Source organism: Oncorhynchus keta, chromosome 19 (genome assembly GCF_023373465.1).
Source record: "Oncorhynchus keta strain PuntledgeMale-10-30-2019 chromosome 19, Oket_V2, whole genome shotgun sequence".
In the NCBI taxonomy this organism is placed as follows: domain Eukaryota; kingdom Metazoa; phylum Chordata; class Actinopteri; order Salmoniformes; family Salmonidae; genus Oncorhynchus; species Oncorhynchus keta.
Genome location: NC_068439.1, coordinates 49369420 through 49386717, shown reverse-complemented (window position 1 = coordinate 49386717; position 17298 = coordinate 49369420). Strand labels below are relative to the sequence as shown.

The window sequence follows — 17298 nt, the reverse complement described above, 5'->3', positions numbered from 1 at the left end:
ACACTACTATTCACTGGGTCTCAAAGCCTTTTATCAGGTCCACACTACTATTCACTGGGTCTCAAAGCCTTTTATCAGGTCCACACTACTATTCACTGGGTCTCAAAGCATTTTATCAGGTCCACACTACTATTCACTGGGTCTCAAAGCCTTTTATCAGGTCCACACTACTATTCACTGGGTCTCAAAGCCTTTTATCAGGTCCACACTACTATTCACTGGGTCTCAAAGCCTTTTATCAGGTCCACACTACTATTCACTGGGTCTCAAAGCCTTTTATCAGGTCCACACTACTATTCACTGGGTCTCAAAGCATTTTATCAGGTCCACACTACTATTCACTGGGTCTCAAAGCATTTTATCAGGTCCACACTACTATTCACTGGGTCTCAAAGCCTTTTATCAGGTCCACACTACTATTCACTGGGTCTCAAAGCATTTTATCAGGTCCACACTACTATTCACTGGGTCTCAAAGCCTTTTATCAGGTCCACACTACTATTCACTGGGTCTCAAAGCATTTTATCAGGTCCACACTACTATTCACTGGGTCTCAAAGCCTTTTATCAGGTCCACACTACTATTCACTGGGTCTCAAAGCCTTTTATCAGGTCCACACTACTATTCACTGGGTCTCAAAGCCTTTTATCAGGTCCACACTACTATTCACTGGGTCTCAAAGCATTTTATCAGGTCCACACTACTATTCACTGGGTCTCAAAGCATTTTATCAGGTAAAACACTACTATTCACTGGGTCTCAAAGCCTTTTATCAGGTCCACACTACTATTCACTGGGTCTCAAAGCATTTTATCAGGTCCACACTACTATTCACTGGGTCTCAAATCCTTTTATCAGGTCCACACTACTATTCACTGGGTCTCAAAGCATTTTATCAGGTCCACAGTACTATTCACTGGGTCTCAAAGCATTTTATCAGGTCCACACTACTATTCACTGGGTCTCAAAGCATTTTATCAGGTAAAACACTACTATTCACTGTGTCTCAAAACATTTTATCAGGTCCACACTAATATTCACTGGGTCTCAAAACATTTTATCAGGTCCACACTACTATTCACTGGGTCTCAAAGCATTTTATCAGGTCCACACTAATATTCACTGGGTCTCAAAGCCTTTTATCAGGTCCACACTAATATTCACTGGGTCTCAAAGCATTTTATCAGGTCCACACTAATATTCACTGGGTCTCAAAGCATTTTATCAGGTCCACACTACTATTCACTGGGTCTCAAAGCCTTTTATCAGGTCCACACTACTATTCAGTGGGTCTCAAAGCATTTTATCAGGTCCACACTACTATTCACTGGGTCTCAAAGCCTTTTATCAGGTCCACACTACTATTCACTGGGTCTCAAAGCATTTTATCAGGTCCACACTACTATTCACTGGGTCTCAAAGCCTTTTATCAGGTCCACACTACTATTCACTGGGTCTCAAAGCCTTTTATCAGGTCCACACTACTATTCACTGGGTCTCAAAGCCTTTTATCAGGTCCACACTACTATTCACTGGGTCTCAAAGCATTTTATCAGGTCCACACTACTATTCACTGGGTCTCAAAGCATTTTATCAGGTAAAACACTACTATTCACTGGGTCTCAAAGCCTTTTATCAGGTCCACACTACTATTCACTGGGTCTCAAAGCATTTGATCAGGTCCACACTACTATTCACTGGGTCTCAAATCCTTTTATCAGGTCCACACTACTATTCACTGGGTCTCAAAGCATTTTATCAGGTCCACAGTACTATTCACTGGGTCTCAAAGCATTTTATCAGGTCCACACTACTATTCACTGGGTCTCAAAGCATTTTATCAGGTAAAACACTACTATTCACTGTGTCTCAAAACATTTTATCAGGTCCACACTAATATTCACTGGGTCTCAAAACATTTTATCAGGTCCACACTACTATTCACTGGGTCTCAAAGCATTTTATCAGGTCCACACTAATATTCACTGGGTCTCAAAGCCTTTTATCAGGTCCACACTAATATTCACTGGGTCTCAAAGCATTTTATCAGGTCCACACTAATATTCACTGGGTCTCAAAGCATTTTATCAGGTCCACACTAATATTCACTGGGTCTCAAAGCATTTTATCAGGTCCACACTACTATTCACTGGGTCTCAAAACATTTTATCAGGTCCACACTACTATTCACTGGGTCTCAAAGCATTTTATCAGGTCCACACTACTATTCACTGGGTCTCAAAGCCTTTTATCAGGTCCACACTACTATTCACTGTGTCTCAAAGCATTTTATCAGGTCCACACTACTATTCACTGGGTCTCAAAGCCTTTTATCAGGTCCACACTACTATTCACTGTGTCTCAAAGCATTTTATCAGGTCCACACTACTATTCACTGGGTCTCAAAGCATTTTATCAGGTCCACACTACTATTCACTGTGTCTCAAATCATTTTATCAGGTCCACACTACTATTCACTGGGTCTCAAAGCATTTTATCAGGTCCACACTACTATTCACTGGGTCTCAAAGCCTTTTATCAGGTCCACACTACTATTCACTGGGTCTCAAAGCATTTTATCAGGTCCACACTAATATTCACTGGGTCTCAAAGCATTTTATCAGGTCCACACTAATATTCACTGGGTCTCAAAGCATTTTATCAGGTCCACACTACTATTCACTGGGTCTCAAAACATTTTATCAGGTCCACACTACTATTCACTGGGTCTCAAAGCATTTTATCAGGTCCACACTACTATTCACTGGGTCTCAAAGCCTTTTATCAGGTCCACACTACTATTCACTGTGTCTCAAAGCATTTTATCAGGTCCACACTACTATTCACTGGGTCTCAAAGCCTTTTATCAGGTCCACACTACTATTCACTGGGTCTCAAAGCATTTTATCAGGTCCACACTACTATTCACTGGGTCTCAAAGCATTTTATCAGGTCCACACTACTATTCACTGTGTCTCAAATCATTTTATCAGGTCCACACTACTATTCACTGGGTCTCAAAGCATTTTATCAGGTCCACACTACTATTCACTGGGTCTCAAAGCATTTTATCAGGTCCACACTACTATTCACTGGGTCTCAAAGCATTTTATCAGGTCCACACTACTATTCACTGGGTCTCAAAGCATTTTATCAGGTCCACACTACTATTCACTGGGTCTCAAAGCATTTTATCAGGTCCACACTACTATTCACTGGGTCTCAAAGCATTTTATCAGGTCCACACTACTATTCACTGTGTCTCAAAGCATTTTATCAGGTCCACACTACTATTCACTGGGTCTCAAAGCATTTTATCAGGTCCACACTACTATTCACTGGGTCTCAAAGCATTTTATCAGGTCCACACTACTATTCACTGTGTCTCAAAGCATTTTATCAGGTCCACACTACTATTCACTGGGTCTCAAAGCATTTTATCAGGTCCACACTACTATTCACTGGGTCTCAAAGCATTTTATCAGGTCCACACTACTATTCACTGTGTCTCAAATCATTTTATCAGGTCCACACTACTATTCACTGGGTCTCAAAGCATTTTATCAGGTCCACACTACTATTCACTGGGTCTCAAAGCCTTTTATCAGGTCCACACTACTATTCACTGTGTCTCAAATCATTTTATCAGGTCCACACTACTATTCACTGGGTCTCAAAGCATTTTATCAGGTCCACACTACTATTCACTGGGTCTCAAATCATTTTATCAGGTCCACACTACTATTCACTGGGTCTCAAAGCCTTTTATCAGGTCCACACTACTATTCACTGTGTCTCAAATCATTTTATCAGGTCCACACTACTATTCACTGTGTCTCAAATCATTTTATCAGGTCCACACTACTATTCACTGGGTCTCAAAGCATTTTATCAGGTCCACACTACTATTCACTGGGTCTCAAAGCATTTTATCAGGTCCACACTACTATTCACTGGGTCTCAAAGCCTTTTATCAGGTCCACACCACTATTCACTGGGTCTCAAAGCATTTTATCAGGTCCACACTACTATTCACTGGGTCTCAAAGCATTTTATCAGGTAAAACACTACTTTTCCCATTTACTTAGCACATCATCTGGACGTGTATGACACACGTGGCAAATTACAGCCCAACATATAAATGGTAACGCTGAGAATGTTTTTGCGGCCTATCCAATGAGATGTAAATAAGCAGAGTGGAACCATACGATGCCATTACTCCATTAGAAGCAGAAGCTACTGCATGGCAAATACACAACAGCACAATCAACACACCACACACCCAGCGCCTACCTGTAGCCTGTTGGAGAACTTGTAGACATAGCTTTGGTACCCCACTCTCAGCATGGCTCAGACCAACGTCACACTGACCACACTCTCTAACGTTTCACTAACATTTAGCCAATGTTCTCCTTACGTTGTCTCAATGTCCCTCTCTAGGTTCTCTTCAACCCTGACTTGTTGTAGTACTTGGCATGTATTTGTTTGTTACTGAGTCCTCTCTCCTTAAGCCTGTTTTGGACAGGAGAGGACAGTCTGTTCTCCTCTGCTCTCCACTCACATCTTTCTTCCTCTCCCTCTGTCTCTGACACTCCAGCGGGAAGCCCACTATTTCACTAAGCGACCGTTGCCAAGGTGTCAGCATGTACAGGCTCTCTATTGGATGTCACTGTGGATAATCAGTTCAGCTGGCAAATCAGGCGAGACAGCTCCCTTGGGGCCCACCTCCACCAACAACTCCCTTACTACCCCTCAGAGCTCACCCCCCTTCTTACCCCAACCTCCCCTCCTTCACCCCCGTGATACCCCTGATCTCTGTCTCCCCCTGTCCCACGACTCCCTCCATCCTAGCCCTCAACCCTTAGTTCCTGAGCCCTGGTCAATAGCTCTAACCCAATCATCTCTTCACAAAGAGACAGGCCTACTGCCTGGGGAGAGGCTCATTGATCTGTTACTTATCGATTAGTGTGGGGATGACGGACGACACACCCACCTCTTTGCTGTCCTCCTCCTCTGTTCCCTCCTCCAGAGTGAGAGCTGCCAGTTGATTGGCTCTCTGCTCCATCAGGTTGACGTAACGGATGGGATTGGACAACGCCTCGATGACATCTGAGGTAGAGAACGGGGGAACAGAATGTATCATTGATGCTGTTATGTAAAGCCAGTGGAAACATAAACCTAGTTATAACGCCATGGTTTAGTTCTATACCAGTATTCTGTAAGGTATGTCAGCCATTGTACCTGCGAATGTATCAGGGACATAGTCCTTGACCTCTACATAGACAAACAGAGCAGGGAGGGTCAGAGCCTGGTTCTTCTCATTCCTCAGACCAATGTAGTGGTAACCTGGAACACACACACACACACACACACACACACACACACACACACAGGGGTGAGTAATCAGAAGCTAAAGGACTGTTACACAGCATCACTCAAGCAGAAAAATGGACCAGAATGGTAGTCAGTCAGACTAATAACCTATAGGCCTCACCTGGGCGGATGGCATTCACAGGAATGATGCGATGGCCAATGAACTTCCCTCCATCCTCAAACACAGAAATCCTCATTGAGGCCAGAGTGGGCAGAACCACCTGAGGAACCATCACAGACACAGAAACATGGATGGTCACATTCAGCTGGGGGTTCTTGGTTTTAAAGAACTACAAATCCCATAAAGACGTGCTCCGTGATGTTGTAAACAGTGATTTACACACATAATTCAATAGAACATTATTTCTCTCTATGGGTTCCTCGAGGATGAAAGCCTCCTCATCACAGACAGGGTTGACAATGTTACCCTGAATGGGGGGTAAGATCATGATCCAATCCAAGTTTATTTGTCACCTTTATTTGGCAGAGGATGTTTGCTAGCAAGCTCTTCCTCAACAATTCATATCAAACAAGTACACACAATATTATTTATATTTTTATTTGTAGACACGAGAATAAAAGACATCTACACTGTACACACACACACACACACCTCCTTGGGCTACTTTGAAGAATCTCAAATCTAAAATATACGTTGATTTGTTTAACACTTTTTTGGTTACTACATGATTCCATATGTGTTTTTCCATAGTGTTGATGTCTTCACTATTATTCTACAATGTAGAAAATAGTTTTAAAAATTAAAGAAAAACCCTTGAATGAGTACATGTGCCGAAAATGTTGACTGGCACTGTAAATACAAGGTCAGTACCAGTAACAATCAATGTCAAGGATACTGGTGACAGGCAAAACAGGTTGGTAGCAATCACAATATATTATACAGTATATATGTTTTACCTTAAAGAACTACAAATCCCATAACAGTCTGCCCTATATTATGCTTTACCTTCTTGAGTGTGAAGGCCTCCTCCTCCCAGACAGGGTTGACAGCGTTGCCCTGAGACGTCTTGGTCTTAAAACCCTTCCTTCTGGTGTCCACCGGCAGACCAAACATATCTATCTCCACATACGTCCCCACCTTCTTATCGGTCAGGAACTGGCCTGAGATGATCTGGAGACGGAGAGACGAGGATGATAAAAACAGATGAGAGCTGTGAAGTCCGTGCACCCATACCACATACAGTCAAAACACGCACACGCACGTGCTGTACGCGGAACACACAGATAAGCACCTTGACAGACAGCGTGTTGGCTACGATGCCGTCCACGGTGCTCTCAGCGAAGGGGTCAAAGTGTTTGTCCGGCCGTCTCATGAACTCTGGTTTCAGCCTGTAGCCACACTTCCCGTTGTACTCATACATGCCCAGGTTTAACATCATGGACAGGTCTGATGGAGAGAGAGAGAGAGAGAGAGAGAGAGAGAGAGAGAGAGAGAGAGAGAGAGAGAGAGAGAAGAGAGGAGAGAGAGAGAGAGAGGGAGAGAGAGAGGAGAGAGAGGAGAGAGAGAGAGAGAGAGAAGAGAGAGAGAGAGAGAGAGAGAGAGAGAGAGAGAGAGAGAGAGAGAGAGAGAGAGAGAGAGAGAGAGAGAGAGAGAGAGAGAGAGAGAGAGAGAGAGAGAGAGAGAGAGAGAGAGAGAGAGAGAGAAGGAGGGAGAGAGAGGTAGGAGGGAGGGAAAGGTGAGAGTGGGAGAGGGGGAGAGGAGAGGGAGAACGAGATTGAGAAAGAGACTCACCCTACTAGAATCTGAAGTCAAGTGTCTACTGTTTGCTGATGATCTGGTGCTTCTGTCACCAACCAAGGAGGGTCTACAGCAGCACCGAGATCTTCTGCACATATTCTGCCAGAACTGGGCCCTGACAGTAAATCTCAGTAAGACAAAAATAATGGTGTTCCAAAAAAAGTCCAGTCGCCAGGATCACAAATACAAATTCCATCTAGACACCGTTGCCCTACAGCACACAAAAAACGATACATACCTCAGCCTAAACATCAGCACCACAGGTAAATCTGTGAACGAGCTGAGAAACAAGGCAAGAAGGGCCTTCTATGCTACCAAAAGGAACATAAAATTCGAACATACCAATTAGGATCTGGCTAAAAATACTTGAATCAGTTATAGAACCCATTGCCCTTTATGGTTTTGAGGTCTGGGGTCTGTCTGCTCACCAAACAAGAATTCACAAAATGGGACAAACACCAAATTGAGACTCTGCATGCAGAATTACAAAAAAATATCCCCCGTGTACAACGTAGAACACCAAATAATGCATGCAGAGCAGAATTAGGCCGATACCATCTAATTATAAAAATCCAGAAAAGTGCTGTTAAATTGTACAACCACCAAAACTGAAGCGATTCCCAAACCACCCATAACAAAGCCATCACCTACAGATAAATAAACCTGGAGAAGAGTCTCCTATGCAAGATGGTCCTGGGGCTCTGTTCACAAGCACAAACAGACGCCACAGAGGCCCCAGGACAGCAACACAATTAGACCCAACCAAATCATAAGAAAACAAAAAGATAATTACTTGAAACATTGGACAGAATTAACAAAGAAACTGAGCAAACTAGAATGCTATTTGGCCCTAAACAGAGAGTGAACAGTGGCAGAATACCTTACCACCATGACTGACCAAAACTTAGAAAGCTTTGACTATGTACAGACTCAGTGAGCATAGCATTGCTATTGAGAAAGGCCGCCTTAGGCAGACATGGCTCTCAAGAGAAGACAGGCTATGTGCTCACTGCCCACAAAATGAGATGGAAACTGAGCTGCACTTCCTAACCTGCCAAATGTATGACCATATTAGAGACACATATTTCCCTCAGATTACACAGAGTCACAAAGAATTAGAAAACAAACCCAATTTTGATAAACTCCCATATCTACTGGGTGAAATACCACAGTGTGCAGCAGCAGCAAGATGTGTGACCTGTTGCCACAAGAAAAGGGCAACCAGTCAAGAAAAATGTTTGTACATTAACTAGGTGCACATCATTACAACACGGTATATGTACATATTATGACATTTGAAAATTCTTTATTATTTTGGAACTTCTGTGAGTGTAATGTTTACTGTTAATTTTTGTTGTTAATTTCACTTTTGTTTATTATCTACTTCCCTTGCTTTGGCAATGTTACCAGATGTTTCCCATGCCAATAAAGCCCTTAAATTGAATTGAGAAAGGTATAGAGAGTGAATGAGAGAGTTACAGGAATACAAGATCAAACAGTACTTTCCCAATTCACTAGTATCAATATACCAACCTCTAACCCCAACCGCAACAAACCGATGATATACTGATTTGGACCTTACCAATAGTAGCATCAGGTCTTACCTATGGTCTAGTGTGAAACGAATCAGGTTTTACCTATGGTCTAGTGTGAAATGAATCAGGTCTTACTTATTGTGTTGTGTGAAATGAATAAGGTCTTACCTATAGTCTAGTGGGAAACGAATCAGGTCTTACCTATTGTATAGCGTGAAACGAATCAGGTCTTACCTATGGTCTAGTGTGAAATGAATCAGGTCTTACCTATGGTCTAGTGTGAAACAAATCAGGTCTTACTTATTGTCTAGTGTGTAACGAATCAGGTCTAACCTACTGTCTAGTGTGAAACGAATCAGGTCTTACTTATTGTCTAGTGGGAAACGAATCAGGTCTTACCTATTGTCTAGTGTGAAACGAATCAGGTCTTACCTATTGTCTAGTGTGAAACGAATCAGGTCTTACTTATTGTCTAGTGTGAAACGAATCAGGTCTTACCTATTGTCTAGTGTGAAACGAATCAGGTCTTACCTATTGTCTAGTGTGTAACGAATCAGGTCTTACCTATGGTCTAGTGTGAAACGAATCAGGTCTTACCTATTGTATAGTGTGTAACGAATCAGGTCTTACCTATGGTCTCGTGGGAAATTAATCAGGTCTTTCCTATTGTCTAGTGCGAAACGAATCAGGTCTTACCTATGGTCTAGTGTGAAACGAATCAGGTCTTACTTATTGTCTAGTGCCAAACTAATCAGGTCTTACCTATGGTCTAGTGCAAAACGAATCAGGTTTTACCTATTGTATAGTGTGAAACGAATCAGGTCTTACCTACTGTCTAGTGCGAAACGAATCAGGTCTTACCTATGGTATAGTGCGAAACGAATCAGGTCTTACCTATGGTATAGTGTGAAACGAATCAGGTCTTACCTACTGTCTAGTGCGAAACGAATCAGGTCTTACCTATGGTATAGTGTGAAACAAATCAGGTCTTACTTATTGTCTAGTGTGAAACTAATCAGGTCTTACTTATTGTCTAGTGTGAAACGAATCAGGTCTTACTTATTGTCTAGTGTGAAACAAATCAGGTCTTACTTATTGTCTAGTGTGAAACGAATCAGGTCTTACTTATTGTCTAGTGTGAAACGAATCAGGTCTTACTTATTGTCTAGTGTGAAACGAATCAGGTCTTACTTATTGTCTAGTGTGAAACGAATCAGGTCTTACCTATGGTATAGTGTGAAACAAATCAGGTCTTACTTATTGTCTAGTGTGAAACTAATCAGGTCTTACTTATTGTCTAGTGTGAAACTAATCAGGTCTTACTTATTGTCTAGTGTGAAACTAATCAGGTCTTACTTATTGTCTAGTGTGAAACTAATCAGGTCTTACTTATTGTCTAGTGTGAAACTAATCAGGTCTTACTTATTGTCTAGTGTGAAACTAATCAGGTCTTACTTATTGTCTAGTGTGAAACGAATCAGGTCTTACTTATTGTCTAGTGTGAAACGAATCAGGTCTTACTTATTGTCTAGTGTGAAACGAATCAGGTCTTACTTATTGTCTAGTGTGAAACGAATCAGGTCTTACTTATTGTCTAGTGTGAAACTAATCAGGTCTTACTTATTGTCTAGTGTGAAACGAATCAGGTCTTACCTATGGTATAGTGTGAAACAAATCAGGTCTTACTTATTGTCTAGTGTGAAACTAATCAGGTCTTACTTATTGTCTAGTGTGAAACGAATCAGGTCTTACTTATTGTCTAGTGTGAAACGAATCAGGTCTTACTTATTGTCTAGTGTGAAACGAATCAGGTCTTACTTATTGTCTAGTGTGTGAAATTGTCTAGTGTGAATCAGGTCTTACAGGTCTATGGTCTAGTGTGAAATTAATCAGGTCTTACCTATTGTCTAGTGTGAAATGAATCAGGTCTTACTTATTGTCTAGTGTGAAACTAATCAGGAATCAGGTCTTACCTATTGTCTAGTGTGAAACGAATCAGGTCTTACCTATGGTCTAGTGTGAAACTAATCAGGTCTTACCTATGGTCTAGTGTGAAATGAATCAGGTCTTACCTATGGTCTAGTGTGAAATTAATCAGGTCTTACCTATTGTCTAGTGTGAAACTAATCAGGTCTTGCCTATGGTCTAGTGTGAAACTAATCAGGTCTTACTTATTGTCTAGTGTGAAACTAATCAGGTCTTACTTATTGTCTAGTGTGAAACGAATCAGGTCTTACCTATTGTCTAGTGTGAAACGAATCAGGTCTTACCTATGGTCTAGTGTGAAACGAATCAGGTCTTACCTATTGTCTAGTGTGAAACGAATCAGGTCTTACCTATGGTCTAGTGTGAAACGAATCAGGTCTTACCTATTGTCTAGTGTGAAACGAATCAGGTCTTACCTATTGTCTAGTGTGAAACGAATCAGGTCTTACCTATGGTCTAGTGTGAAACGAATCAGGTCTTACCTATTGTCTAGTGTGAAACGAATCAGGTCTTACCTATGGTCTAGTGTGAAACGAATCAGGTCTTACCTATTGTCTAGTGCGAAACGAATCAGGTCTTACCTATGGTCTAGTGTGAAACGAATCACGTCTTACCTATGGTCTAGTGCGAAACAAATCAGGTCTTACCTATGGTCTAGTGTGAAACGAATCAGGTCTTACCTATGGTCTAGTGCGAAACAAATCAGGTCTTACCTATTGTCTAGTGTGAAACGAATCAGGTCTTACCTATGGTCTGGAAGTTCAGGGCCACCAGTTGACAGCCTGCATTCCAGAAGAGCTGAGGGTTATAGTTGGAGGAGTCTACTCTGGTGCCTTTAGGATAGATACGACTTAGCTGCAGCTTGTTATACCTGAACACTCTCCGTTAAGGAGAGGACATCTGGAGAGGGGTTTTACCTTCTGCACTGAGATATCTAGCACTTACACGGATAGGGGAGGCGGGGAACAAAGTGACACGGGGTCTGATGTAACAGCTTAATAAATCAACTCAAATTAGAAATAACTGTTACGTGCTAATGCTTGGTTAGTATTACTACGAGCCTAAGAAGTTTTGTTAAAATCCATCAACTCATTTTTCATTTATTGACACATTTGTTTTGTATAAAAAATATGATTAATCTAAATCAAATAATATTTTCGCAGTGAGCATATGCCTATAGGTGTTACTTTGATCCCCAGTCTCCCTACTTTTACTTCACCAGGGAAGGTGATTTACAAGTTCACATTGCTGTTGAGGTACTTCTTCACTCGGGAGAGTTTCAAAAAATGCAAAAGATTTGAACAGACATTTTACGTCAATCATCCACACAGAGTGGGAAGGATACTCGACAAACTCCACAGGTGACTTGGTGAGTTGCTCCAAGGCTTTGGTCTCCACGAACGATGACATCTGGTAGCTCCGATTGATCTCTGGAAATGGATTGATCGGCAAATTCATTCATTGAAAATGGCATAACTTACGGAATTGATTCTACTAGTTGTTGTTTTCTTTTAAAAACATGCAGCAACATTTGAAAGAGTGAATCTGTAACAGAACAACTAACTTGAGAAAGTGTATTCACAGTGCCAAAAACCTGTGGTTCACAATCACATGGAATATTCAAATGAGTGTGTATGGTGTTGTTCTTCGGAACAGGTCTGGTCTAAATAGGTGTTGAGTTGTGATCAGGAGTGAAGGGCTTACTTTTGGAGGCCTCGAAAGAGTTAAATTTGACTGGCTGGACATAACTGACCAGGTTGGACATCTCCTCTGTGGCAAACGCCTCGCTGCCCGCTGTACCCTGAAGGAGGATCACACGACACACGGTTAGAGAGAGAACAGCCTCCTCTCGTCTCTCCTCCTTTACTCTCCTTGTTTGACGGTCGGGAGTAAAAGTGTCTTTCTGTGAATCTCCACTAGGGGGCAGCCTCAGCACACATTAAACAGGAGACACCCGAGGCTGCTGGAGAAAGAAGGAAGATGGGCTACTGACCTCATCCATGGACCCCTTCTTGCAGTCATCATCATCATCATCATCATCGTCACTCTCTGCCTCAACTTCACCTGAAAGACAAGGGCAGGTTTAAGTTAGCTTCTCTGGCTACATGCTACTGATTTCTGAAGGCTGTATTGTCAGAAGGCAACCGCCAGGGTTTGGAGTTCTGAACGGGGTGAATGAAGGTGTAAGCAATATGGGGACAGATCCACCCAGCCTTTTAGTGGGTTTACGGCAGCTTGCACCATGGGTACGTTAGGGAAAGGAAAAGGGGGGCGGGAGCTTGGGACAGGGTTGTAAAATTCTGGAAACTTTCAATAAATTCCCTGGTTTTCCTGAAATCCCGGTTGGATTTTGTGGAAAATCAGGGAATTTATTGAAAGTTCCCAGAATGCAACCCTAGATAGGATAGGAAAATGAATTAAGGGAAGGAGCTAGGGAAAGGGAATAGGGACAGGAAGAAACTGAGGAAGTGACTAGGTAAGCGTTCCCCAAACTCTGTCCTGGGGAACCCACAGCTGATTAAAATCATCAAAGCTTGATGATTAGTTGATCATTTGAATCAGCTGTGTAGCAGTAGGTCAAAACCCAAAACGTGCACCACAGGGGCACCCGAGGACCGAATTTGGGAAACCCTGGAATAGGTTATAGAACTAAGGCTACTAAGGGTTGTTTTAGGACCAGGTAACTGAGGGGTATCTATCTGATGGTGTGACCATGGGCATGACTCACCAATGGACTTCCTGGCCTGTGGTCGGAGGCTGAGCTCAGCGACCTCTAGAGGCTGGGAGGACTCGGTCATCTCCTGGTTGGCCGACCCTGGTGGACAACAAATAAGGAGTAACCAATATGTGATATACACAGTGCAGGCTGGTGTCTCCTGAAATCGGAGGATGGGCTCAGTGTAATGGCCGAACTGTAATGAATGGAAGTGTATCAAACACATGGAAACTATTTCCATTCCAGCCATCACAATGAAGCCGTCCCAAAGATTTCTCCCTCCACCAGCTCCCACGGGATATACAGGTAACTGCCAAAATAAAGGAAACACTTGAGTAAATGAGTATATTGAAAGCAGGCGCTTCCAAACTGGTCTGGTTCCTGAGTTAATTAAGTGGTTAATATCCCATCATGCTTAGGGTCATGTATAAAAATGCCCAGTTGCCCATTATTCTGGCTACCATGTCTAGAAGAAGAGATCTCCATGACTTTGAAAGAGGGGTCTCGGAGGAGCATATGGTTTAAAGGCTGTGTGTGTCTCAGTAGCCAGATCTCAACCCAAGTGAACCTTCGTGGGAGACTGCTACAAGACTGCTAAATAGACTGCTACAAGACTGCTAAATAGACTGCTAAATAGACTGCTAAATAGACTGCTACAAGACTGCGAAATAGACTGCTGAATATACTGCTAAATAGACTGCTACAAGACTGCTAAATAGACTGCTAAATAGACTGCTAAATAGACTGCTACAAGACTGCTAAATAGACTGCTACAAGACTGCTAAATAGACTGCTAAATAGACTGCTACAAGACTGCTAAATAGACTGCTAAATAGACTGCTACAAGACTGCTAAATAGACTGCTAAATAGACTGCTAAATGCAGACTGCTACAAGACTGCTAAATAGACTGCTAAATAGACTGCTAAATAGACTGCTAAATAGACTGCTACAAGACTGCTAAATAGACTGCTAAATAGACTGCTACAAGACTGCTAAATAGACTGCTAAATAGACTGCTACAAGACTGCTAAATAGACTGCTAAATAGACTGCTAAATAGACTGCTACAAGACTGCTAAATAGACTGCTACAAGACTGCTAAATAGACTGCTACAAGACTGCTAAATAGACTGCTAAATAGACTGCTAAATAGACTGCTAAATAGACTGCTACAAGACTGCTAAAAGACTGCTAAATAGACTGCTAAATAGACTGCTACAAGACTGCTAAATAGACTGCTAAATAGACTGCTAAATAGACTGCTAAATAGACTGCTACAAGACTGCTAAATAGACTGCTACAAGACTGCTAAATAGACTGCTACAAGACTGCTAAATAGACTGCTAAATAGACTGCTAAATAGACTGCTACAAGACTGCTAAATAGACTGCTAAATAGACTGCTAAATAGACTGCTACAAGACTGCTAAATAGACTGCTAAATAGACTGCTAAATAGACTGCTAAATAGACTGCTAAATAGACTGCTACAAGACTGCTAAATAGACTGCTAAATAGACTGCTAAATAGACTGCTAAATAGACTGCTAAATAGACTGCTAAATAGACTGCTACAAGACTGCTAAATAGACTGCTAAATAGACTGCTAAATAGACTGCTAAATAGACTGCTAAATAGACTGCTAAATAGACTGCTACAAGACTGCTAAATAGACTGCTAAATAGACTGCTACAAGACTGCTAAATAGACTGCTAAAAGACTGCTAAATAGACTGCTAAATAGACTGCTAAATAGACTGCTAAATAGTTAGTTAAATTGACTAATCACACACGCTGCTGCTGTTTCTTATTGATCCTGTTGTCTAATCGTTTTATCCCTACATATCTACCTCAATTACCTCGTACTCCTGCACATCGACTTGATGCTGGTACCCCGTGTATATAGCCAAGTTATCGCTACTAATTCTGCATTTATTATTACTTGTATTATTATATTTATTATGTGTTATTACTTTTCTATTATTTTTTCCATTTTCTTTCTCTTTGCATCGTTGGAAAGGGCCTGTAAGAATACACTGTTAGTTACACCTGCATGTGTCGAATAAAATGTGATTTGATTTGTCTGTGAAATCCTTCAGAAATCAGCATGGACTGCAGTAGTGTGGGACATAGTGTGTGTCTGTGAGTCTACCAGCAGGGGGCAGTGTGTACTAGTGTATGAGTGTGGCACGTGGCTGGAAGCCCCAGTAGGCTGCTGTTGATGGATGCCGGGTGATTCTGTGTGAAGGGGAATGCTAAGAGCATCGATCCTGCCCGCTTGCCTGGCCCTGGTACAGCAGGGCTGTCTACTGGGTAGTTATAAAACTAACCCTGACACACACACACACACACACGCACACGCACACACACAAAAATACACGGAAGCCAGCACACACTCACACACATGAAAGCAAGCAGGCAGGCTGGCCTAGGTTGATATACATGCATGTGCACCAGAGCTAGAATTTCGGCCCCACCAGTGAGTGTGTGTGCCTGGGGTGGGACTGGGAGTGTATGAGTATATGAAATAGTCAATAACACAGCTCACTGATGGAGAGGGCCATGAAAGCGATGGATGAGCAACTACAGCCATCTCTTACTACAAGATGTAGGATTTATGATTGGCAAGCAATTCTCCCACCGGCACTTCTGCTGACTCGCAGCGTTGCACTTTATTATAAATCAAATAACCACCCTCTGTGTGTGAACGGCCTACAAGAGACGTGTTTTTCTGCAGCTGCTGCTGTGTGTGTGTGTCCCATACCTGTGCTGGGAGAAGAAGGCTCATGCACACTGGATGAGTCGCTGTACGTGTTGGAGGCCTGCTCTGACAGTTTCTTCTTGGTGCTCGATGTCTTGATGTGTTTCTTCTTGTTCTTCACCAGAATCTTTCCCGTCAGATCCATAGGACTGGGCAGGTGCACACCTGGTTCCAACTAGAGACAACGAGAGAGGGGTGAAGGGAGAGAGAGGGAGCGAGAGAGGGAGAGAGGAGGAGTTACTCTTTACGTGAAAGTAACATGCAAGCAAAGGTCCTACTGATGATGATGTTGGTGGGTGTGTGTGGTCGGCAAGGGTATCAAAACGAATTTAGTGTTGTGACGATGAGAAGTTGCTGGTCATAGTGTGAAAGGCTTAGTGAACTGAATGAAAAAAAGGACATTACAAGTTGGTTTGGCAGTGTGTTTAGTTTACAGCTTCAAAAGTGTTTAGTTTACAGCTTCAAAAGTGTTTAGTTTACAGTTTCAAAAGCGTTTAGTTTACAGCTTCAAAAGTGTTTAGTTTACAGCTTCAAAAGCGTTTAGTTTACAGCTTCAAAAGCATTTAGTTTACAGCTTCAAAAGTGTTTAGTTTACAGCTTCAAAAGCGTTTAGTTTACAGCTTCAAAAGTGTTTAGTTTACAGCTTCAAAAGTGTTTAGTTTACAGCTTCAAAAGCGTTTAGTTTACAGCTTCAAAAGTGTTTAGTTTACAGCTTCAAAAGTGTTTAGTTTACAGCTTCAAAAGCGTTTAGTTTACAGCTTCAAAAGCGTTTAGTTTGCAGCTTCAAAAGTGTTTAGTTTACAGCTTCAAAAGGATTTAGTTAACAGCTTCAAAAGTGTTTAGTTTACAGCTTCAAAAGCATTTAGTTTACAGCTTCAAAAGTGTTTAGTTTACAGCTTCAAAAGCATTTAGTTTGCAGCTTCAAAAGCGTTTAGTTTACAGCTTCAAAAGCGTTTAGTTTGCAGCTTCAAAAGCGTTTAGTTTACAGCTTCAAAAGTGTTTAGTTTACAGCTTCAAAAGTGTTTAGTTTACAGTTTCAAAAGCGTTTAGTTTACAGCTTCAAAAGTGTTTAGTTTACAGCTTCAAAAGCGTTTAGTTTACAGCTTCAAAAGTGTTTAGTTTACAGCTTCAAAAGTGTTTAGTTTACAGCTTCAAAAGCATTTAGTTAACA

At 41.8% G+C, this 17298-nt stretch overlaps 1 protein-coding gene across 3 annotated transcripts in view; it reads right to left on the bottom strand.

The window, feature by feature from the left end:
- Nucleotides 1-17298, bottom strand: part of LOC118378260 (1-phosphatidylinositol 4,5-bisphosphate phosphodiesterase beta-1-like) — a 246931-nt gene that overhangs the window by 53681 nt on the left and 175952 nt on the right. For all 3 annotated transcript variants that reach the window (XR_008071039.1, XM_052470709.1, XM_052470708.1), the window contains exons 14-24: nucleotides 16131-16302; nucleotides 13382-13468; nucleotides 12647-12717; nucleotides 12358-12454; nucleotides 11999-12083; nucleotides 11400-11524; nucleotides 6627-6781; nucleotides 6341-6505; nucleotides 5495-5594; nucleotides 5242-5346; nucleotides 4994-5109 (exon numbers count right to left, since the gene is read on the bottom strand). Coding sequence is in view for 2 of the 3 variants with exons in the window: in XM_052470709.1 (XP_052326669.1) it covers nucleotides 4994-5109; nucleotides 5242-5346; nucleotides 5495-5594; nucleotides 6341-6505; nucleotides 6627-6781; nucleotides 11400-11524; nucleotides 11999-12083; nucleotides 12358-12454; nucleotides 12647-12717; nucleotides 13382-13468; nucleotides 16131-16302 (1278 nt within the window). In the remaining variant the exon portion in view is untranslated. The remainder of the gene's footprint in view (nucleotides 1-4993; nucleotides 5110-5241; nucleotides 5347-5494; nucleotides 5595-6340; nucleotides 6506-6626; nucleotides 6782-11399; nucleotides 11525-11998; nucleotides 12084-12357; nucleotides 12455-12646; nucleotides 12718-13381; nucleotides 13469-16130; nucleotides 16303-17298) is intronic.